This window comes from Corythoichthys intestinalis, chromosome 5, assembly GCF_030265065.1.
Source record: "Corythoichthys intestinalis isolate RoL2023-P3 chromosome 5, ASM3026506v1, whole genome shotgun sequence".
Taxonomy (NCBI): domain Eukaryota; kingdom Metazoa; phylum Chordata; class Actinopteri; order Syngnathiformes; family Syngnathidae; genus Corythoichthys; species Corythoichthys intestinalis.
In genome coordinates, this window is record NC_080399.1 from 54,877,749 (window position 1) to 54,902,568 (window position 24,820).

General features: G+C 37.6%; 1 protein-coding gene across 1 annotated transcript in view; it reads right to left on the reverse strand.

Moving 5' to 3' along the window:
* Positions 1-202: 202 nt before the first annotated feature.
* Positions 203-24,820, reverse strand: part of cmip (c-Maf inducing protein) — a 127,159-nt gene continuing 102,541 nt past the window's right edge. The window contains exons 16-21 of the mRNA XM_057837393.1: positions 22,794-22,934; positions 21,196-21,243; positions 20,953-21,099; positions 15,986-16,091; positions 15,808-15,878; positions 203-9,602 (exon numbers count right to left, since the gene is read on the reverse strand). Coding sequence (XP_057693376.1) covers positions 9,549-9,602; positions 15,808-15,878; positions 15,986-16,091; positions 20,953-21,099; positions 21,196-21,243; positions 22,794-22,934 — 567 coding nt within the window. The 3' untranslated portion in view covers positions 203-9,548. The remainder of the gene's footprint in view (positions 9,603-15,807; positions 15,879-15,985; positions 16,092-20,952; positions 21,100-21,195; positions 21,244-22,793; positions 22,935-24,820) is intronic.

Here is a 24,820-nt window from a genome sequence, read left to right on the forward strand (position 1 = left end):
TGGACTTTTAGGGATGTAGTTTCTAAGGGGTGTACTCACTTTTGTTGCCAGCGGTTCAGAGATATTAATGGCTATATTTTGAGTTATTTTGAGGGGAAAATAAATGAACTCTATTATATGAGCTCCACACAGACTACTTTATATTGTGTCAAAGTGTCATTTTGTCAGTGTTGTCCCATGAAAAAACGTATACTTAAATATCTGCAGAAATCCAAGGAGTGGCCCAGGGGTCGCGTTAACCGAATATTTTCCGTCGTTGACCGATTTTTAAAACGGTGACGGAAAAAACTGAAGTCCACCTGTCATTTTGACAGGTTGCAATTCACACCCCAGACCACAGGGTGGCGAGTGAGCATATTAATTAGCTATTGTCTCTCTTGATGCATGACGTCGTTGGCCTTACTCTGAAAAATGTCAAGGCAACTGAGTGTCCGAAGTTTCTTCAAAAAGCCCCAAAACGACGATGGTGTTGATAAAACAGGTGAAAAAACAGGGACTGCACAAGCGGGCACGCAATTCAAGTCCATGCGCACCAGGAGGAAGGTGTAAGACTCCGTTCAGGCCACAGCAGGTGAACTGTTAATTTCATTGTTCCATAATGTAGCCTACCTACTGGGGCCACAGTCAGCTGTTTTTGTCACTGCGGAGAAAAAGTTACATATTCATCTGCTTGATGTGTGATGGCACGGTGTGGATTCTCTGTTAAGCTTGTTCGGACGGAATATTAATTTAAAATGAATGAAAACTCAATACTATTGAATATGTTGAAGCGGTATGCAATGTTAAGAGTCTTGTTAGCTCGAATTGCTGTGTCCAGCCGCTGTAGCTCTGCTGCTCTCTGTGAACTCCCTATTCAAGCCGGAACGCGCGCGGCTCTTAAGTGTCTCTGTCACCTGACTGTGTCGTAGCCGCTAACGCGCTCGGCCAAATGGACACACAAGTACGGAAGGTGAATTATGCCAAACAAAGGGTCACTACAATGTCATTATCATCATTTTAAAAATTTAAGTGTCGGGTAAAAATAGATTATGACCGGATTTTTATGACCCTGTCAGTCAAAATGACAGACAACGAAAAAGTCTAGCGCAATGTCTGGGGTGTACTCACTTTTGTGATATACTGTATATTTTCAAATTGCAATAGAATGTTATGTGCAAATCCAGTGGAGCGCGTTTCAAGTTTTGTATGTAACAAAATATCAACACCAACAAATCCAACATATTCACAGACAATTTATTTTTGTTTTAAATTATTTCACATCATGTTGAAGATCTTTTGTATTTTATTACAGCCACAGGACAGTAGCAGCAATAATAATAATAGTCATAATAATATCAATGCTGAGAAAGACTAAAAAATATGATGGGCACCTTTTCCAGCTGACCCCCACCCCCACTACCCCAAAATACAAGGAAAGAAAAATGCTAAAATAAATTCAGGAGTTTTCAGTCAGATATGAACATTTTTTTTCCATTTCATGATCAAAACAAAACTGCACAGAATTTCCTAAAAGTAAAAACTTGCTATTTGTTAGGAGTGGAAACAAGAAATAAAACAATAACATGTTATAAGGAGCAAAGTTTGAGGTGAACATTTAGCATAATGTACTGTTTACTGTCTTGCAGTGAAATGCAAGTGTTAATGCAAGGCTGAAAAAATATGCCTTGCTTTAATTCAAATAACCAGCACTCATTTAAATGTCAATGATTACAATAAAAGACAAAAAAACAAACAAACTATAGCAATAAAAAAAATAACAAACAGTAAAACTAATTTCCAGTAGTAGGCACCACTGTAAATTTTGGCTGCTCTTTATTTTTTATGCAAGCAAAGCTGCAGCAAAGGTTAAACCGTGAGAGTAAGCAACCAACCAAGCAAACTAAAATTGAAAAAAATAATGGGATTAGAAACACAATAATCTAAATCCAAATTGACCTTTCGCAAGCTCCGCCTCCGAAACGGCCATCGACCAATCATATGTCCTAGAGATTGTGTTAAAGGAGCAAGATCTGCCAAACTACTGGATACCCCATTGCCTAATTGATTGATTTGATGGTTTTAAGATCACCAACTGCCATGTAATTTCAAAGACAAAATTGAACAACATTCTGCAGACGTGCAAAATGATGAAGCGATGCGTCTATGTATTATCAAAAATAGACGCGAGGTAGCCCAGGAATATATCAGTATGAATGCCGTTCTGTCTGTTTCTCAGTACAAAATAACCCCACACTATACATAGCAAAGGAGCTGATACTGCCTGCAGCAAAAATAAAAACTGTTCCTCTGTCCAATGACACGGTCATTTTTGCTCTATTAATTTTAGTTTTTTCGGTCGAATTGTTTGGCATATTGTCCTTATGAGTTCATGTTGCTAATCAATTTGAATTTATTATTATTCATTGATTTTACTTTATTTTTCAGTACCAAATTGTCAAAAAAATATACCTTCAGTGTATTTTTTACAGTTTGGATGTGACACCCCCCACCCCCCCCAATTCAGGCGAATTGATGTGTTGTCTTTTTTTTTTTTTTTTACAAACAAAACACGTTATACTTTAATTGATAATATTTTAATAAAGTTATACTTTATTGTAAGTCAAACTAAATTACTGTTTTACCTTCATATTAAAAAAGATGCAATATTATAAAGCGGTGTACTTATAATAAAAACTTTATAGACCAAGGATACTATTTACAGTGGTGGCAGAGAATTGGTGGGACACGAAATGTTTACGTCTTCCTTGTGGTTGTATAACAGAAAATAATTGAGAAGCACTGTCTTAAAGGGTACCACGGCTAGAAAGACATGTAGTTCTTAAAATATAAATGTTACTACAAGTTATAATAATTTGATATTAAAACCCCTGGTAATGTTTTCGTTTTAATTAAATTTCTAAAATTTTAGGTCAAAAAATAAACTAGTAGCCCGCCATTGTTGTTGACGTCGCAGGGCGGTGACGTCACAGGGCCACGCTGCGGTACTTCACAGTGTCGCTCTTTAACTATGTAAGGTAGTCATTTAAATACACCACAAGGTGTCAATGGCGAGTTTTGAATTAATAAGAGCTCAAGCCAATGAGTACGTTTTGTCCCTCGACTGACGCCATAGTTTTCTGTTTAGTGCGGGTCCATTGTGATTTACGTTCATTTGACTGTTGTCTTCACAACAAACAAGACTCCTGATAATGGCTCCCATCGTCATAGTTTGTATATTGTGACTAAATATTGCCATCCAGTGTATTTGTTGAGCTAAACAAGTTGCTAAAATGTTTAGATGGAGTTTGACCAAAGTCTGAGTACGTTTTATGTGTATTTTGCATATCTATTTTGATTGTGAATTTGTGAATGCCAGTTCTCTTTGCATTGTTAACTGTGTGAGAATAGGGCCTCATTAATGCAGATTGAAGCACTTTTCTTTTTGTGAACATTAATTTTTGAGAGATATATTATTTTTGTTTTATTTTCACTATATGATACTTATGTTTGTTGTGAAGGAGTTGACGAAGCTTATGCCAACAAACCGCGCGGACGTCTTTGTCCACGCTCCTTTCTCTCTGCCTAACACCCCACTGTGGATTAAAGGAAAGGTACAGCGTCAGTCAAGGGACAAAACGCACTCATTGGCTTGATCCTTAATTCATTTAAAACTCGCCATTGACACCTTATATAATTAAAGAGTGACACTTTAAAAAAAAAAAAAAAAAAAGAGTATGTGACGTCATCGCCCTGCGACGTCAACAAAAATGGCACCCTAATAGTTAAAATAATTTTACAAATGTTATTGGAACGAAAACATTAAGAGGGTTTTTAATACCAAATTATTATAACTCGTACTAAGATTTATCTTTTAAGGACTACATGTCCTTCTAGCCGTGGTTCCCTTTAAGGGAAGATTAAGCTAACGGCAGAGGCTAACTAGCGAGCTGTCTTGCCTAACTTGCACGTCGAGGCCAAAACATTCACAAAACTGGATATCAAAGTTATAGTTATCGAATATTATGTCTTACTAGGATGTAATCGCTATAACATCTAAATATAGCTGTCACAGTAGCTAAAGTTAGTTCTTGTCTTTGTTCGCAGTCTGTCCTATGAGTGCGCTAACATTAAAGCGATGCCTGTTTTTGAGTAAACAGCATCCTAATAAGGACCTTGAACTTATTTTGATTTTTCATGAAACATTTTGTGAATGGAAACCTAAGTATCTAACCTCTTACCCTAGCATTTAGCCTTTAGCTTTGCTGTAATTGTTAAACCTGTATGCTTTTGCATTGATAGCTTGCTACAATTAAAAATAATAATAACAATAATATAACCCTCAGCTGCTTATTTGTAAACCCTTTTGCCTCAATCTGGAGGATGTTGTGCTGGTATTACTCCAAAATAAATCACTTAGAACAGTTGGTATACGTCTGCTGCCGTGCTGTTGAAGTCACGAAGCTTGTCGGTTTAGCAACTGTAAGTAAGGAGCTTTTGCGAAAGGTCAATCGATAGCTTGTAGATGTCCAAAATGGACAACCTGTGTTGATCTGCAAATAGCAGGCAACAAGCAGTGGTTGTAGTCGTTGAATGACCTTTTATTCCTCTATTAAGTGGTCATTTTGTTTTGTAAAAATTTTGATTGGGACACTTATACGATACAGTATTAGATTATGCACAAAAAAAGGTAAAATAATTACTGTACGCTAATTACAATACATGGCGATATGCGCCAAGGCTTACAAGAGGATGCAAAAATAACCCCGAAACCTGATTGTTCTATATCAGTACATCACCTCAGATAGTGATTAGACCCTTTATCACAATTTCAACCATTATATAAAACAAACAAAAGTGAAAATATCAGATGTAGAGACATGTACATGCAAAACAACCCTGAAAACAAAACCACCTTCTCATTTATGTCATCAAATCAGTAAAACTGGAAACTTAAAAATATTATGCAATAAAAACTTTTTTTTTTCGATTACAGTGCACTTTGTGTAAAAGAACAACAACAACAACAACAAAAATAAACACACAAACCGCTAAATGAAGGCAACACCAGCCCACCGATAAAGGACGGCCAAGATTAATACAGAGAAGAAAAAGTAGGCATTAAAAATTATTCCAATACAAGAAAGAAACAAAAAGACTATATACAGTTGTATGTACATTATACAGGATATGACAGTTTGGGAGGATGAGGATGGCCCAAATCTACTGACCAAACAGAAAACCGTACTTCACCCAATAAATAGTAGAGTAAAAGGCTTGCAGTGAATGACATCCTATTTTCTGAAGTAACTTTTGCTCTGCACTGTAACCCGCACCAAAATATAATGGTTTAAAAAAAAAACAAAACCAAAAACACACTTTAAATTTAGCAGCTGTCATTGCCAAAATTCTACCATTAAAAATATTGATATAAATGTGAAAACCATATAAAGTTTACTGTCAAATTATCAACACACAATTGTAAAAGGTAGGGATGTCCTTGATCTGATCACTTCATCATCGGAAATCTGGCCCAATCACTTAATTTTCAGAGGATCGGAATTGGGTAAAAAAGATTCCCCCCCATAAATATTTTTATGCCAGCCTTTACAATTGAAATGGATTTGATGTCTATAACTGTCAATGGCAGTGAAATAGTTTAGAGCTATAAGCAACAAAATAGTCCTGAGGTATAATGCAAAAAATACATATACAATTCGTTTTACACTATTTTACCTGTCAACTCATAGGGCTTTCCCGTATTTTGTACTGGATTTTCAATCTATTTAACAGATATGACCAGAGGTGTGTAGAGTCGCCAAAAATTTTACTCAAGTAAGAGTAGCGTTACTTCAAAATAACATTACTCAAGTAGGAGTAAAAGTAGTCCTCCAAAAAATGTACTCAAGTAAAAAAGTATCCAGTGAAAAGAATACTCGAGACGAGTAACTGCTTATTTCTGTTTTTTTTTTGTTTTGTTTTTAAATCAATGATATTTTTTTCTCTTAGCACAAATTTATCTATATCAACTGTTGTTACGATACTGTACAATAACCCATTACGTAACCACATTAAGCCAAAGAAATTAAAAAAATATATCGTTAAGGAAAGAAAAAAGAAAAAAAAAAACAGCATTAAAGCATTATTCACCAAAAGAGCAAGAGTGCCCTGCCATCTAGTGGAGAAAATAGTTCCTAGTTTGAATAGTAAATAATGGTTTCTTCAGTTAGTATTATGAAATTAAAACGATCATATCTCCGGTTTTCCGTGGCCAATTGGTGCCAAATAAAAACTGGGAGAGAGTTTTAAATCAGCACTCTATGTCAAATACTTCATTTGTTATGGTGCTTTAAACACGCATGATTTAACAGGCTTGCGTGATCATAGAATGCCAAGCTTGTGTCTGATTGGTGTAATGGAGTCATGTGATTATTGCTGCGACGTCTCATTGGTGAAATTGATAGCGCTACTCTCGCATCGATAGCAAAAATAATAATAATAATAAATCTAATATGTAGAAGGAAAGGAGGAAAAATTTCACAAATCTTGTGTAGCCCAAATTAGCGGAGTAAGAGTAGTGTTTTTTCTTACAATTCTAATCAAGTAAAAAGTATGGCTACGGATTACATATAGTGCGTTGCTACCCACCTCTGGATATGACATACAGTAAAAATGATATGGGAAATCACAAAAGTTAAGACAACAACTACAAAAAACTATGCATTATAGCATCTACAATGAGAACATGTTACTGTCCCACTGAATTATTTTTAAACAAGTAGAAAAATGCCGATCTTTATTAAATGCTTAATTGAGTGAGTCACACAATAAGTTGACACAGCAACTGTTTAACAAATTAAACGATGATTGACGTATACGGCGTTTTTAAGATCAAACATTAAATGTCTGTCGATCATTATTAACTTTAATAAGCAACTCCCGTGCACTGCCTGACCAACAAAGAGCAGCAGGAAGGAGAGAAACACTACGTCATCAGCTTGAGACAGCTCGTGTATTTATTTTTTAATTGAAAAAAAAAAAAAAATCCACGATGGACTGAGGGCGCCAAGTTTGAAGCGCGAAATAGCGAGGGATCATTGTATATTCATTTACACTAGTTAATAACTCGTTAATAAAACTATAATGTGACTGTGATGTTGGACAGCTTTGTTAAAATTGGTGAAAAAAAATCTTTTGGATGTGCTATATTTCCCTTCACGATACATTTCCGAGGTATTGCATTGGGACTGTATCGGCAGATCCTCAAAATCAGTTGACTTGGGGCTCGACTCATATGGAAAAATTTGTGATCAGGACATCCCTAGTAAAAAAGAACTATATTTTAACTGGGATTTTACAGCAAACAACTGTAAAAAGTATGTATGTGTAACCTGATAGTGAATTTTTTGCGCCCCCTTTCTCAATCCCTCTACCTGGGGTTCAAATTCTCACTGTCACCTGGCAATCAAGCATGCTGATCACTAAAACAAAAGACCAAATTAGCTTCAGCCACCAGCTCGTGCTTTTAAATTCTGAAGGAGTAAGGTGTTTCTAACCTACACATACAACACTCCTTTACTAGCACAGTAGTCAGCACGCTCGACTGCCACGATGATGATGTGGTTTTGAATCCCGGTTGAAAGGAGGGAGAACGAGAAACGTGCAGCGACATCACCATCAAGACTGATTACATATGAATCACTGTAAAATATTTTTTTCAACTGTGATTAAAAAAAAAAAAAAAAAGAATAGAATTTAGTTATTAAAGCACCAAACCATTTTTTCTTACAAGAATTTAATGGCGTTCCCATTTTATCAACGGTAAAATTCGGACGACCACAGCTTCCAGTATTTTACCGTAATTTTTTTTTTTTTTTACAGTGCGGAGCATTCCTGCGGGTGGCGCGCACAAAGAAAATAGATGCATTTCAAGCAAACCACTTGCTAGGTGGACATGTCTTGTTTTGTCTCGATGTGGAGCCACATACACAACACACGACTGGCTGTACTTTCAGTGAGGCGGGGCAACACTCTGTATAATGCAATGTTGCCAGAGTACACTGGCGACAATTTGAGGGAATGTAGTAGGACAATTATGGCCAAAAGTTGCCGTTCTCCCCAAGACGTACAGTCCTTAATAGCTCACCTCAATAATATATACATGAATTGTGTCCCAACATCTCATTTACAAATAACTTTAGAAATATCACCAATTTAAATACAGCAGGAGAAAAAAAAAACATCTGAATTGTAACCTTGGCTGGGCAGTTTGCACATATAGCTCACCACAAGATCTGCTTCACCAGCCTGGTGGGATAAGCTCATGTTGGCTTGAGGCAACAACACAAAAATAAATTGGATGTTTGGCAAGTGTCCTCTCTCTGTGTCCAACAGTCTACAATAGGGCCCAAAATGCACAGCATATGAAAATATACAAACTCTTAGCTGGTGATGGGTCTCGTATACAGGTGTAAATGATCTCTACGACCGCTATAGCATAGTACAATAGAGAGAGACCCAAGTATGCGTACGCTTTAAATTGGCTTCTTGTGTTACGGGTCAAAAACAATCAAACAATTAAAAAAAAAAAAAACATCTATTCTGCAAGGGTCAAATCCCAGAGAGTAAAAGAGGCTTATAAATAACAGGCAGTCCCAGACCGCCCAGCTACTGCTACACAAAAGTCCTATTAAATAGTAAAGGGAGCTGATCGTTATGTACACTGACAAATTAAAAAGGGACACATTTGACCATCACTGTTGAATTCTCCTACCAAGATCCTAAAATGTTTCTCAAATCCCAGGTGTTCTTCTTACGAAAGTGCAGATACCTGGAAAAATATGTTCATTTAAGCAGGTAAAAACCATTTTGTCTTGCCTTTGCGTACGTTCGTAAATGATGAGGAGGCACAGTCTTACAACTCACAAAGGCAGCACTGTTTGCAACAAACCCATGTCTTGGAAAAGCGGGAAGTGGCACTGGGAACTAATTCTGGAGAATGAAAATTGGTTGAGGTGATTAAGTGTAAAAGAAGTCTTTGAAAAGCTACATCTTCGATTAGGGCAGAGAAGAGCTGGAATGTAAGCACTTCATCACATGAGATTAAAAAAAAAAAAAAAACAGACTGTAAGTCAAAGGGGGCATCGCTCTTTTCCACAAAACACCAGTGCTGAATTTGGACCAATTGAGAAACATTACATATCCGTCAACATATTACAGGAAGGATATAGGGAGGAAAATATCAGTTTTGTTACAGTATAGCAGGTCTTTGAATGTCCTCTGATCACATTAGCAAAAAAGGGTCCACTATACATTGACAGCAGTAGCAAGGGGAGCAACAAGGTCCATAAAGCTTTCTTTTTGTGAAAAAATTGGAACCTCCCACATACGAATATGTGTATCTACGTATGTGTACGTATCTCGTTTGTATCTACGCATGTCCAAGTATGCTGATTCTGATGATTGCCGTCTGAGAATCCTGGTCTAAAGACAAACGTTGTGAACTGTTTTCAGAGTGGGTATGCTTCCCGTGTGAGTCTGACTATCCATACAGGCTATGTGAGCACAGTCGATCACCAGGCTTCTGTGTACCGAACATCCACATCTTTCAGATTGGGCAGTTTGGCCTGTAACAAACAAGTGATTGTCAATGAACACCTTACAACCTGTATGGGAGACCCTTAACCTTCAATGCGTCCTAAGCTTCTATTAAAAATTCAAGTTAAATTTTAAGAAAGGATAAAAAAGTTGCAACTCAGCTCAGTGAGCATTAGATTTGATAGGAATGCATGATAGTCAGCCTGAAAGATTCACATGTCCAGACTGTTTAGAAACAGTGGCACATGCAGTGTAATGTGATTTTAGTGAAATTAATTAGTAAATTGAAGTTTTGCGGACTTGTCCATTGATGTCAGACAAAGTATATGTACTTTTTTGAAGATCGCCCGTGATACAAATAAAAATCCGATATACAGTGGTACCTCTACATATGAAGTTAATTCGTTCCGGAACCTTGTTTGTAAGTTGAAACAGTCGCATGTCGTGTAGGATTTACCCATAAGAATACATTATAATACCATTAATTCGTTCCACAGCCCAAAAACCTACACTAAATCCTTAATAAATACTGCTTGTACCAGTGTTGTTACAAAATATTTTGTCGACGAAGAATTTTTTCATGACAATGGTAAGACGATAACGAGCTAAAAACGTGTCTTGGGAGACTAATATATAACGACACGAATGCCAGTTTTCATCTGACCAAACTAAAAAGAGATGAAAATGCACATGACAGATTTTATGTGCAGTTAGCCTGCATTGTAGCAGTGTCTGGTTGTGTCACTCATGTGACGTGCTGCGCCCCCACAACTCACTCACTAGTATCCTCTTCAGTCTCCCCATTGCTTGTTTTGACACACACATGGTCGGATTTGTCTTTGTTTCTTGGCAAGTGAGAATATGGAATGTTGCTAATGCTCACACACCAAATGTAACTCGTAGCATTACTATAACATTCACGTTCGCGTTAGCATTAGGCTATTGCTAACGGCGAGTGTCCTTTTAAACTCCGGACAATTTAAAAACAATTTTTTTTTTACATATAGTTCATGGCGTCCAGGTGGGTATAATTAATTGAAAACAATGCACTGTTTTCCTGCTGAGTGTGTAATATCACGTAATAGATTTGTAGATGCTTGTAGATGCTAGAATTTGTGCTCGTCTGTCAATGTTCATTCGAAATATCGGATTGGCCCGAATATAAGACGGTGTTTTTTGCATTGAAATAAGACTGAAAAAGTGGGGGTCGTCTTATATTGGCGGTCTAGACATCATACCCATTCACGACGCTAGATGGCGCCAGATATCATTGAAGCGATGTTCTGTCATGACAGATCTCAGCTACTACTTTAACCAGTTTGCATTACTTTATTGCAATGTTTTTCCTTATTCAGATTTGTTTCAAGACTACCGTTACAGTTAGACTTATCTTTGATGGTTAATGCAGTTATTGCAATTTTGCTGTTTTATCACAGGAGATTGGTTTATTTACATTTCAAAAACCAGAAGCCATTCATTTACGAATGTGATTGCACTTTAGTTTACATATTTAAATGTTCAGATATTAAGATTTGAAAGAGGCAAAATAACATGCTTTTTCTCTCAAATATAATCATTTGTTTCAGATGTACTGTAATTATTTTCAGTATAAAAATTAATTTGTTGTTCAGAAAGTCTTTTTTCAAACTTGAGCCTTGAAAAAGAGGGAGTGGTCTTATAATCAGGGCCGTCCTGTATTCGTGCCAATACGGTAGTTGGAAACCTTTGTCTTATTTATTTATTTTTGGAGTGAAACTTTCAAATTTCCATTAAAAAATATTGAGTAAAAGTCGACTAAAACTAGACAAAATTAGTCTGAGTTTTCGTCAACAAAAACTAGACGAAGACAAAAACATTTTGAAATGACTAAAATATGACTAACACTATTAAGCATTATAGTCCGAAAGGTTAAGATTAAGACAAAAATTAAAATGGCTGCCAAAAACAACACTGGTTGGTACTATTGCAAATAGCAATTACACAGAGCAAAACTAATACATTATAAATAAAAATCATAATAACAATGTAATAATAGTAATAATAATAATAATACCTGTAATAATGTAACGAATTGGGTTCTAATGTGGCGGATGTGTTTTGCATGGTGTACCCAGGGGTCGCGTTAACCGAATATTTTCCGTCGTTGACCGGTTTTTTAAAACGGTGACGGAAAAAACTGAAGTCCGTCCGTCATTTTGACAGGTTGCAATTCACACCCCAGACCACAGGGTGGCGAGTGAGCATATTAATTAGCTATTGTCTCTCTTAATGCATGACGTCGTTGGCTATTCTGTCAGAATATTGTAGCGTCACCGGGGTCTGGCGGCGGCACCGTGATTGACATATTAACGCGAGGTTCTTATTGGTGCACCCGGTGTGTCAGCGCGTCATCCAATTGGTGGACTAGATTGCCGACTGTGTATAGACCCCAATCACATGACGTCACAACTCCGCCCCCCTGACTGGAGCCGCCATATTGTGTGTCGGCTGTGTTTACACATTACCGCTACGTACATGCCTCCTATTATGGCGTGTTTTTCTGCTCGTTAACATTAATAATCAAAATGGTGAAGGCGTGTGTGGCGGTTGGTTGCAGTAACAGAGAAGATAGACGGAGAGACTTGAACTTCTACCGTATTCTGAGAGACCCGAAGAGGAGAGCGAGATGGACTGCTGTAATTCGACAAGAAATCTGGGCACCAAACGATCACCACAGACTATGTAGTAGTCATTTTATATCTGGTAAGATGCATTTAATATATATTTAGAAGATTTTGGGCTGACAACCACAATTAAGATCATTGTGTGACGTTGGTGATTGGGGTCTATATAGTTGCCTCTTTTTCTTTGGGGGCGGAGTTGTTGTTTTGTTGGTGTTGTTGGCGGTGAGCAGAGTAAAAAGAGGGAGAAAAATACCACGACTTCCGTGTCTAATTTTTCGCCGCCAAGCAAGCATTACAATATTAATTAAAAATGAATGAAAACTAAATACTATTGAATATGTCATCATTATCATTTTAAAAATTTAAGTGACGGGTAAAAATAGATTATGACCGGATTTTTATGACCCTGTCAGTCAAAATGACAGACAACGAAAATGTCTAGGGCAACCTCTGGGTGTACCTGAAGGCGAGAGAGGTGCATTAGGTTTTTTTTCTTTCACTTTTCATGTTCTGTTGTTGGTGTCAGCTGCGGCGGACAGTAGGGGTGTTGTGTTGCACTAGTTCCGAAATAAATGATTAAAACCGTGACGAAGCTGGCGATTTCTTTGGCCATGCTACAATAATATAATTGTCACCATAACTTATAAAGACTAGCGAACGGTGGTCGGAGGAGGGCCATCAACATCGTAGACATTCTTCGGCCTTATTTTAGAGCCAGTTCAGGAAAAGCATGTCGTGGGATGTAAAAACTAATGGAGACTCAAATTTTACGTCAGATGTCGAAAAGATGGTGTGTTGAAGTGATCATACGTAGAGGTACCACTGTAATAGAATAACTGTTATGTCCACTTTTTGTGTATTATCTTGGCCAAAAGGAAGTAGTCATAGAAGAAGTGAAAGGACAGGTAGTGGATGCGCTTCCTAGTATTGAACCCCAAAAGGGTTCAAATTAAAGCAACACTTGGTAACTCTCAGTTTTGGTTGATTTTAGCGACGCCGGCGGACAAAAGCGGTTTAAAGTGCCTGTGACACAAAAAAATCATGTTTATTTCATATTACACGCGGTATTTTATGGTCATGAATGGAATGGACCACTTAGATGTGTGTAGAAGCGATTGACATATTTATACAGTTTTTTAAATCCCGCGCTACGAAAATGAGAGACTTCTAGCCACGGTCTCGGATTGAGGAAGATGGCGGATGTGACGTCAGTAGACTAATCATCTTCACAATACAGCCATTACTATCATATGAAGATAGTACTGCTGATTCAGCTGATTTTGCGAAGTAATTCGTTAATTTTTTTGTGTCATGCCTGTCCAATGTGCTGCAGGCTTGAGTAAACTACGTATTTAATGTTATGTCAAATAACATGTTTTAATAAGGAGGTGACTTGCATTTTGTGGGTGACAATACTCCCTTTCCACCGAGAAGGCCGCTCGGCCGACGACTGGCAGCTTATCACACACCATGGTAGCCGACCGATGAGCGACTGTGCTCGAGCATCCCCCCGCTCTTGTCTCCGGTTCTCGAGTGTGTCGAGACTTCGACCCCCCCTCGGCCCTCTTCGCGTGCCGCCTATAGAGCACGATCCTCAGCTAGGGCCTGGGCAGACACGTTCTCCGACATCAGCCGATTTGTCCAGTGTGAATACGCCATCTTTGGCGTTCATTCTTCTCTGTGTCCCCCCCATGGACAACGAGCCCAAACTTGCTCGCCGCCGTTGGTCGGCCAATCGGTGAAGACAATCAACCCCGCCGCAAAGTGTGACATGAGTCGGTTAGTTTTGTGTGATTTTTCGTGTTCGAAAGGTGAGGAAGAGACTTGGAAGAACTGCTCGGATAGGGTTAGCATCTAGCCTAGCTCGTACCCTCCTCTTTTTTTTACGCTCTTTCCTCCGTCTCCAAGTCCCCGCAGGGAAATGACAAGAGCCTGAATAACTCTGGTGGCATAAAATACCGTTCGGGAGGTTTAAGAAGTTGGCAGTTTTTACCATTATCTAGTAATTTAGCCATGATGTACTGAATAAATGCATTTTTAATATTTCATATTCCATTTAGCACAAGACTGTTATTTATCATTACCACACAATTTATTTAGCAATTGGGGAAAAATACTTTGGAGGTGCTTGAGTGCTATAATGACAGGCGGGGCTGAACTGCAGATTAAAAGACTCATTTCTCGTCATCTGCGCTTTGCCAAATTGTTGTCTATAGTCGAATTGTCTCAAAATATGATTTAAATTCACATAATAATGCTAATGAACATTTTTTTTTTTAATCGTGTCTTTAAGGAGGACTGCGTTTCCCATGGGGACCAGCGCTGCGTCTCCCATGAGGACCAGCAGATACCCAGACATTGTCGTAAAATCATCAATCAATCAAAAAGCAATCTCCCGGTCACCTGCAGATGGATTAAAGAACATTTCTGTTTCCAGCGGCTGTGTGAAGGACGAATAGTAATAAGGTAATGAATCCAGTTGTGGCTAATCAATGGTATATGACTGTTAATAACCGTGTGGCTTAGTGTGGCTAACCCCCACCACCCCACCCGAACTAGTCAGTGCTGACGAGTTGGCGTCACACCAGTGAGCGAAAGCCGGGCCAATATTTATTCTGTATATCCTGGTAGGCTCCCATTTTTTTCCTCCTTAGACAAAACTTTTTGTCTCTTTTGTTGCTCTGCCATCTTTGCAGAATTCATGCAAAAGCGTTCGCATAAACTTACACCTTTATTATGAACGGGGAAAGGGGGAGGTGATGTATGCCGTAAAGCAATCAGCACATTTGTAGTTTTTTTGTGTGGCAGGGTTCCTGCCAGTCTCCTTAAATTAGTGCTGTGAAAGCGATACAGACCCCCTCAAAATATACTTTAAAAGAGGTGTCATTCAACTAGTTATCAGTCAACGTATTATCACAAATCTTATGAAAATATTTGATAAAGGTTGAATACTTACCTAGTGTTGCTTTAAAAAACATTTAGAAATAAATTACATTTTGATAAAAAACTGAAACATTGTGCAATATGGCCCTTAAATGTTAAGGTAATATTATTACAAAAAATATTTTACAAGATAAAAAGCATTTTTCACAAAGGATTTTTTTTCATAATGCCTTTTTTCCACAATAACCTTTTTATTTCATGATGACAAAAAAATGTGTTTCTAGTGAGTGAGCGTGCCACATCTGAATGGTACGAGAGGAGCCGCATTGCTTAGAATTGAATTCTTTGTGTTTTGAGCCCGGAGCTCGATGATAAAGAGCGCGGGCAAAGAATACAAAAGAACAGCCCACAATGGTCCAAATTGCCTTTTTTGACATCTATTTACATTTAGTAGAAATAACAGCTGCAAAGAATACTATTTTACTTCTATTCATTTCGAGCAAACAAGTCCTGTAACTTACATTGTCTAAGGCTCAAATAGAATGCGATTCAGTAACTATTTATGAGAATTCTTTTAAAAGTGCTTGGTTAAGGATGTTCTGTTGCCATGCTATTACTCAGATACAAATACATTAGCATAATCAAAACAAAACCTGTCATAAATATCAGTGCTCTGTGTTGTAGTTACCTTGAGGTCCTCATATGTGTCAGCTGTAAGCTTGGTGCTGTTCATGTTGAGACTACACAAACTCTTCATGGCTGAAACAAGCAGAATTTGTTGAATGGTTACTAATCTACAAATAATCTAATTTAATTCATCAATAACATCTGTGTGTGTGTGTAGGTGTGTGTGTGCATTTTCTTACAGCTTAGCGCCAATAAACCAGCATCAGTGACAGGTGTCTCACACAGGTTCAACACCTGAAGGCAAGCCAGGTGCTCTGACAACAACCGCAGTCCTGCATCCCCGAACTGTGGAAAGGCATGAGGCAGTTTCCAAGTCTTTTATTGTATCCAGCAAATTCTTTCATAGTCCTAAATAAAACACACATGCGCACCCACATACCTGTACACTAAGCAAGCTGTTTTATCCCCCTCGACTTCGCAAACCTCATGGTGCAGAGTTGTATACGTTATGTACTCACTGCACCCATACGTATATGCTATGGCTGTATTTTTCACACTCTGCATGCATCTCACTCTCAAGATCTTCATTTGTCTCTTTCCTGCTTTGTCTCCCCTCTATGAAAATAAGCAGCTCCCACGTCCTCTCTAGCTTTCTCTCTGAACTTGCTTCTCTTCATCTTTCTCAACACCATCATCTAGCTCTGCCTCACTATTTTTCCTAATTTGTTATTTATCTTCATGGAGCAGAAATAGGACAAAATCTCTTCACGACCAATCGTTTAACCACCTTGTCATAATTAAACATTTCGTATTTTACTACTTAGTTAAACGTAGCATCGTGCATCTTGAGCCCCTTTTAGACATACGCTGAACTCTGGTTAAGTCCCGGGATTTAAACTGGTAGGCCTTTGTCTGAAAGCAATTTCCTGGGTCAACTGACACGGAGATGACATAATCGGGTCGCGTCCTAGGATAATGTCTGATGACGTAAATATCATGGCGGGCCAATCCTCATATTCTCTTTCTTCGCTGTTAGACGAAAAGGGGTAAACAAACATCGCATTTATCAACATGGCAAACTGAAAAGATAGCAAAATTAAACTGGAAACTAGGGCTGTCAAAATTATCGCGTTGATGCGCGGTAATTAATTTTTTAAATTAATCACGTTAAAATATTTGACGCAATTAACGCACATGTCCCGCTCAGACAGTATTCTGCCTTTTGGTAAGTTTTACAGCAAGGTTTTTTTGTGCTGTCTAACAGCGAACTCTGGTGGTCGCTTTGCGACATGGTTTATTGCTTTCTTGCCATTTCAATATGGCTGCACGACGTCTCGGGCAGACGCCTACGTTGTAATGTTGTGCTTATATGATTCTTGGACAAGATTTGTCCATAAGTATGGTTGTTGTAAAGAATGTACATATTATGTTAGTAAGCGAAATGTTATATTTTTTGTATGAGACGCTTTTTGTTTATGTTTAGTGAACCTGTATAGCGTGCTAAGCTAACGTTGTTGCTAATGCAATGCTTGTGTACTTTTTTTTTTTGTAGTTTCACTACCGTCTAAAGAGGACAGTGGTTTGAGGCCATTTTATTAATAAATCAGAAGAAAAAGGAAGAAGTCTGATTATTAAGGCGTCGTTCACTAGCTGTCTAGCTTTGGAAAAAGTAGACGCTTCGGGGTGAGGACAGCATAGACAGATTTAAATGACAGTAGAGTAAAATGCCCACTACAGTCATATATCCATCTTGTGTCTTATCTTTCCATTCCAACAAATTATTTTGCAGAATATATATATAATTTACAGAAAAATATGGCATATTTTATAGATGTTTGAATTGTGATTAATTGCGATTAATTACGATTAATTAATTTTTAAGCTGTAATTAACTCGATTAAAAATTTTAATCGTTTGACAGCCCTACTGGAAACATAACAAAATTCTTTTGCTATGGCATCTTAGAGCCGAGAAAGAGACAGCCCATTGTCCATCTTTGGAAAGGTGTGGTTTATTTTGTTGCCGATGTCGACCAAAAAAACAATGTCTAGGTTGTAAAATCCTGTCCCTCACCCTCCACGCACAGAGAGTGCCGAGTCGCCAAAACGGTACAAGTCTGAAGGTGTCCAACCTGGGCAATTCCTGGTGCATCTACCCATGTCTTAAAGCCATGACATGGGTAAATCCCGTGTCACATTACATGGGAATTTAGCGGGATATAAGTCTAAAAGGGGCGTTGGTCTTCACACCTCTGCCTCTTTGTAAACAGGCTGAGCAGCCAGGGAGAGAAATTTGTCCTTAATTTTTGGGCTATAATAGCTCGTCAATACACAACACTTTTGCATTTAAAACTTTTAAAATTAATGTCTAATAAATTGCGAGTTTTCTTGCTTATAAACTAGTCGCAAATAAAATCTGAGACAAGTCGGCAGAGAAATTAGTCGAAATTCCCATCCCAGCATTGACCAAACATTAATTAGATAATATAGCATTTTTTAAATTTTTTTTTTCAAATTCAAAAAGGTATACAATCTATGTTATTCTAGCACAGAGGTCTCCAAACCGGTCCTCGAGAGCCGCTGAGTGTTCTGGTTTTTGTTCATACTGATCAAGCACAGACCTTTTAACCAATGTGGTTTGTACTAAAACAAGCAGCACCTGACTGCAATCAACTGATTACACTTATAAAACACCAGATTTGTGAAAAGGTGTGGTCTTGTTTTGTTGGAGTGAAATCCTGCACCCACTGCGGCCCAATGTGAACTAGTTTGGAGACCAATGTTGTAGCACAAAATGATAGGGGCAAAATTGTTACACAAAATCGGTGTGTTTAAAGGAAAAAAATCTGACCAAACTCCAGTGATCAGTCGCTGCTTTGCGCTTCAAACTTTGCGGCCTCAGTCCATCGCGGATTTTTTAGATTTTTTTTTAAAAAATCCAATTAAAAAAAAAATAAAATAAATGCAGCATTTTATAGAGCTGTCCTGATCCAATCACGTACTTTCTCGCTCCTGCCGCTTTTCTTGGTCAGGCAGTGCACTGGAGTTGCTTATTAAAATTAACTATGATTGACAGACAGTTAAAGTTTGATCTTGCCAGAGACTCTTGAAAGCCGAAACTTCTAAGCCCTGCATGCGTCAACATCGTTTAACTTGTTAAGAAGTTGCTGTGGCAACTCATTGTGTGTAAGTGAGCAGCTTGAGCGGATTTGAGTGGACGCACTTAATGAAACATTTAAAAAAGACAAGCATTTTTCTTTTTTTTTCTTTCAATGGATTGGGTGTCTAATACTTTTATTCTTGTCTTTATTTTAATGGATTGGATGTCTACTTTTATTCTTGTTTAAAAAAAATCAGTAGGACAGTAACATGTTTCAAACTTATCACGATTATTACACTTGAAACGCTTAAAAAACATTTATTATTATACCGTATATACCTAAAAGATTTTTTAAATTATACTGTACTTTGGGGGAAAAAAGTGAAAAAAACATGTCTTACTGTGGTATGAAAAAGTATCTGAACATTTGGATTTTCTCACATTTCTGCATAAAATCACCATCAAATGTGATCTGCTCTTTGTCAAAATTACACAGATGAAAAACAGTGTCTGCTTTAACTAAAACCACACAAACAGTATAGGTTTTCATATTTTAATGTGACGGAAAATGGAACAGCTCACCAACATCAACACCTCATCCCCACCGTGACGCATGGTGGAGGGAGCATCATGATTTGGGGTTGTTTTGCTTCCTCAGGGCCTGGAAAACTTGCAATTATTAACGGAAGAATGAATTCAAAAGTTTATCAGGACTTTTTGCAGGACTCGAGGCCGTCTGTCAGACAGTTGAAGCTAAAAAGAGCATGGATGCTACAACAAGATAATGATCCAAAACACAGAAGTAAATCCACTTCAGAATGGTTTCAGAAGAACAAAATACATTTTCTGGAGTGGCCAAGTCAAAGTCCAGGTTTGAACCCCATTGAGATGCTGTGGCATGACCTAAAGACAGCGATTCATGCCAGACATCAGAGGAATCTGACTGAACTACAGCAGTTTTGTAGAGAACAATGGGCCAAGATTCGTCCTGATCGATGTGCCAGACTGATCTGCAGCTACAGGAAGTGTCTGGTTGAAGTTATTGCTGCAAGGGGGGGGGGGGGGGGCAAATATTACATGTGATGGTTCACTTACTTATTTTCCCCCTTCTTTCATTGTTTGCATTCTATCCTTATTAAAATATGAAAACTTATAAATGTTTGAGTGGTTTTAGTTAAAGCAGACACTTTTTTTCATCTGTGTGATTTTGACAAAGATCAGAAAACATTTGGTGATTTTATGCAGAAATGTGAGAAATTCCAAAAGGTTCAGATACTTTTTCATACAACTGTATATTATCTCTTTCCAATGATAAATCTGAATAAATACATGAAACACACACACACACACACACACATATAAATATAATAAATAGATATATATTTTTAATTTTTTTTTTCTTGGTGGGGGGTAGCGCTACTTCGCGTTTTTTTTTAACTGATTGGAGCAGGTTCTGCTCACCATTAACCACGAAAAACGAGGAATCACTGTAGTTTCTCCTCCTGCCAAGCAGAGGTCTAGCAGTAAAAGGAAATGAAACAAAGCCTGTGGATTGAGTGCAAACCAGTCGGCAGTGTGCACTCCCATACTGAGCACATCCCACCTTCTTTACAAAGCACAGGCTTGCACCTGTCCACGGAAATGGCTTGAATATGACAATGACAAAAAACCCAGCTAGGCCACCTCAGAAAAAATAGCCTAGAACTGCCACTGTTGGTGTAATATCTGTATATCAATTAAGAAAACTTGGGGTGAGTAAAATCAAACAAAGCAATGTGGTTACCGACTCCCCAAAAAGGATCAGAGGCCGGGATCAATTTGTTTTCTGTAACTTATCAACATGTTTGTCGGTGTGACACTCTTTTTTTTTTTTTTTAGTGTTTTTTATTTTTTTACGTTTTTATTTTCAGCTGTGAGTTGGTAACAATAGCTCTGTTAATGTTGTCTTTTATTTGTACTCCCTAAATACACAATGAAAAAACAAACTGAACTAAAACTGTAAAAGAACCTATTAAAGTACATTCAATAAATAACAAAAACAATACAATTTGTCATATGTCAATGACTTAAACTTGAATTAAAGCAGATTTTATGGCTGTGTGTGTACCTGAGTTGACCACAAGTTAAGTTGTTTGAGCGAAGGCAGCTTGATGAGCTGCTCGGCACAGGCACTGGTGACATTGGTGAAGGCCAGGCTGAGATTTTCCAAGTTCCCAAAAGAACCTGAACTCAACAGGCGAGCCAAGTCTGCATCCTGAACATAACAAAGGGTTTATTAATGAAACTTTAATGCATACACAAAGACAGAGAATAGTGAACAAAAGAGACTGTGGAGCTTAAGGTATCTCACAGTAGACTTGGAGGGGAGAGTCAGGCGGGTGGGGCCTCCTTTTCTTTGCTGAGGAGAAGACAGGGGGAAATAAGATGGCCTTAGTGCAGGAGCATTTCCAAACAGTAGATTGTGTGTGCAAATAGTGTCATTCAAATCATTAGAGGTGGGGAGAGTAGCCAAAAAGTTGACTAAAGCAAGATTAGTGTCACGTCAGCCACGCGGTGCATTCAGGTACAGCAAGAATGTCCGTCTCATTAGAACCTTATTCATTACATTATTACAGGAATTATTATTATTATATTATTCCGATTTTTATTTATAATTTATTTGTTTTGCTATGTGTAATTGTCATTTGTAGTAGGACCAGCAGTATTTATTAAGGATTTAGTGTAGGTTTTTGTGCTGTGGAATGAATTAATGGAATAATAATGTATTCTTATGGGAAAATCCTGCTCGACATACGACCATTTCTACCTACAAACAAGGTTCTGGAACGAATTAACTTCGTATACATAGGTACCACTGTATTATATTTATTATATTTCTTGCCAGTGATGCCAAGAGTAGCGCTACTAATTTCACCAATGGGACGTTACAACAATAATCACATAACTCCATTACATCAATCAGACGCAAGCTTGCCATTGAATGATCAAGCCAGCCTGTTCAATCACGTGGTGTCTTTAAAAATGAAGTAAAAAAATGAAGTATTTGACATAGAGCGCTGCCATCAACATGACTCGAAAGACTGGATCCCATTTTTTTTTTTTTAATTTAATTATTTTTTTTAATTTCTTTGGCTTAATGTGGTTATGTAATGCGTTATTGTACAGTATCATTATAACAAGAGTTCAAATCGATAAGTTTGTGCTGAGAGGTAAGAAAAACAAAAAAATAAGCAGTTACTCACAATGTTACTCATTACTTGAGTATTCTTTTCACTGGATACTTTTTTACTTGTACTTGAGTACATTTTTTGGATGACTACTTTTACTTGAGTAATATTATTTTGAAGCAACGCTACTCTTACTTGAGTAAAAATTTTGGCAACTCTTCCCACCTCTGCATATTTCCCAAAAAGTTAGTATCGGTAAGTTGAAGTAAGCACAGGACTTTTTTGATAATATATCAAATACCACCCATACCATATCCATATCCATAAAAGTGCTAGTTTACAAGTATACCCAATATTGATTGTTTGAGACCAGATGCTTGAAATTAGCAAAGCAATAGCATTGTACAAGTTGTACAGAAGTATAAATCTATGTACGAAGGACAATCTCTTTCAAGGCATTTTGCATTCTCTTATGAATAGCAGTGTCAAAATCCCTGTGAGGGATTAGAGTCTAGAATTGCTAAATACCTTTAGTATTAAGCATTAAGTTCTTCACTAAATGAAACCACTGACCTGTGAGAAATTAAATAAGGTTATCTAGTGAAACTATGATTTTTAATAGGGGAGAACGGGAATTGTTGTCGCATGTTTTGGTTGTCACGTTTGCTATGACATGACCACCAGAGGACGGAATAAAGCTTTGTGAAAAGTAAACGTATGCATGTACTCTATTTATGTACTATATGTCTTTACAGTATGCGCATAGGATATAGCAACTCACCAGTTCTTTGAGTTCTCGCTGTCGGTCACAGAGCTGTTCGTACATTCGCAGGCCCACGTGGGTACTCTCCAGGGTAGAGATGATCTGCAGCTGGGTGTCCTTGTTCTCTATGATGTTGTATTCCAACATCAGACACAGAATCTGAGCAAACACAAGTGTTGAAAAGGTCATTGGTGATCCCAAGTCCATACTTCCACTATGGTCCAACTGACAATGCAAATAAAACATTCCTGTAAGGTGACCTCAAAGGTTGTTGATGCACTTTCAGTGCATGGTTATACAAGTGAAACTCCATTTACCATATCATATTTATTTAAATTAATGTATTGTTTATTATTATTTATTTTTTTTGCATTGATGACTTGAATATTAGCATTTCTCTATTTGAGGGATTCTTCCCACTCTGTTGCAGCATAATGTTGTTTTGCATTAGCAAATTAAGAAAACACAAGTCAAGCCTTCCTTCTGACTTCTTGCTAACAATACAGTGAGAGTTCTACTTTCGTTACAAAGAAAGACATGGAAGTGAAATGTAATAAATAGACCCCGTGTTTATTTGAAATTGTGTCAACAGGTGAGCATATGATTGTGTAAAGTGGTTTAAGAATATTAATTGCTGTGAAAATGAACAAAGTACAGACAGAACTCTATTAAAGGAAAGGAAAACCATGTCAACATGTCATGCTGACCTGTTTTAAAACAGGTATTCATTCGTTTGGCGCATAATAAGGTAGAGCAAGTTCCCACCTCCCACCTTTTTGACAGAATCTCAATTTGCTGGATCTCAGGGCTCTACTAGTACTAAATCATGTACACAAAAAACAAAGTAACAATCCAGGAAGAAACAGGTTGCTAACAGAAAGCGGATGAGGGTAAGAATGTTTGAGTGTGAGTGGCAATATTTTAGAAGCTCTCATGCTTAATTCCGGATTTACCGTTTATATTCGGGTGTAGGTCACTTTTTTTTTCACCGAAATTTTTGCCCAAATACATGAATGCACGAGTACCATGAGTGCACGATAATTATTGGTCCGATAATTATCGGTCCGATAGTAGGAATTATGACGTCATCCCAATAAATCTAATAACATTATTAATAGGACCGATAAAATGTACTGTGCTGGCTGGCTGGGAAATCAGTTGACCATTTGCGGGGCATTGAGGCCACCTGCAGAATAGTCAGAATAATTCGCTGCATCTATAATTTAGCCCACAAACTCATTCACTTTACACAGTGCTGTGTCTAGCGGTAGCATTGACAATCGTGAATGCTTTCTGTTAACTTATGTTTCCGCCTCGGAAATATATGTCTGTAAGTATTTATGTTTTACTATAACATATGGATGTGCAATGTATGTTTACTTCGGTGGTGAAGGGTCATATGTACAAAACTTCATAAGTTGTTGTGTTATAGAAGCCAGCCAATGCTTAAGGCTAGTAGCTCAAGCTAGTCTGCTATGCTGTACACACATATGATAGTTGTCATGTAATGTTAGTCCTGTCAGCATGCTTGGTAGGATTTTATACTTTGCAGAGAAGAAATCTCATACTTTATTGAATATGGGTTCACTGACTGCCGTTTATATTGATTATTATAAGGCAAGCTATTAATCCTTTTCGTTCTACCATATTTTTGTTATGAGGAATGAGTGATAAGCCTTACTATATAATGTTTGCATTTTACAGTGTTAGTTATAAGTTAGTAAGTTATTGAGAGGCCTTTTGGTTATTGATAGGCTTGCTGTCAAAACCTGTCTCCCAGGTTAAGTAAGTTGTTTCATGGACCAAGACCACAACAGTCTCCTGTAGCACCAAATATTTTTATCTGATGACAAAGCACAATACCTGCTGGGTTTATGTTTTAGTTCAGTGCTCATTGTTCAGGAAACATATCTTCAATTATATTGACTAATTGATTGCGATTGACTCAAATTATATTTATTTGAAAAAATAAATATTGGCACTTTATTTGAAGTCAAGACTGTTCTTGTCTTTGTTTTGTTCATTATAATAATGTTCATGTCATT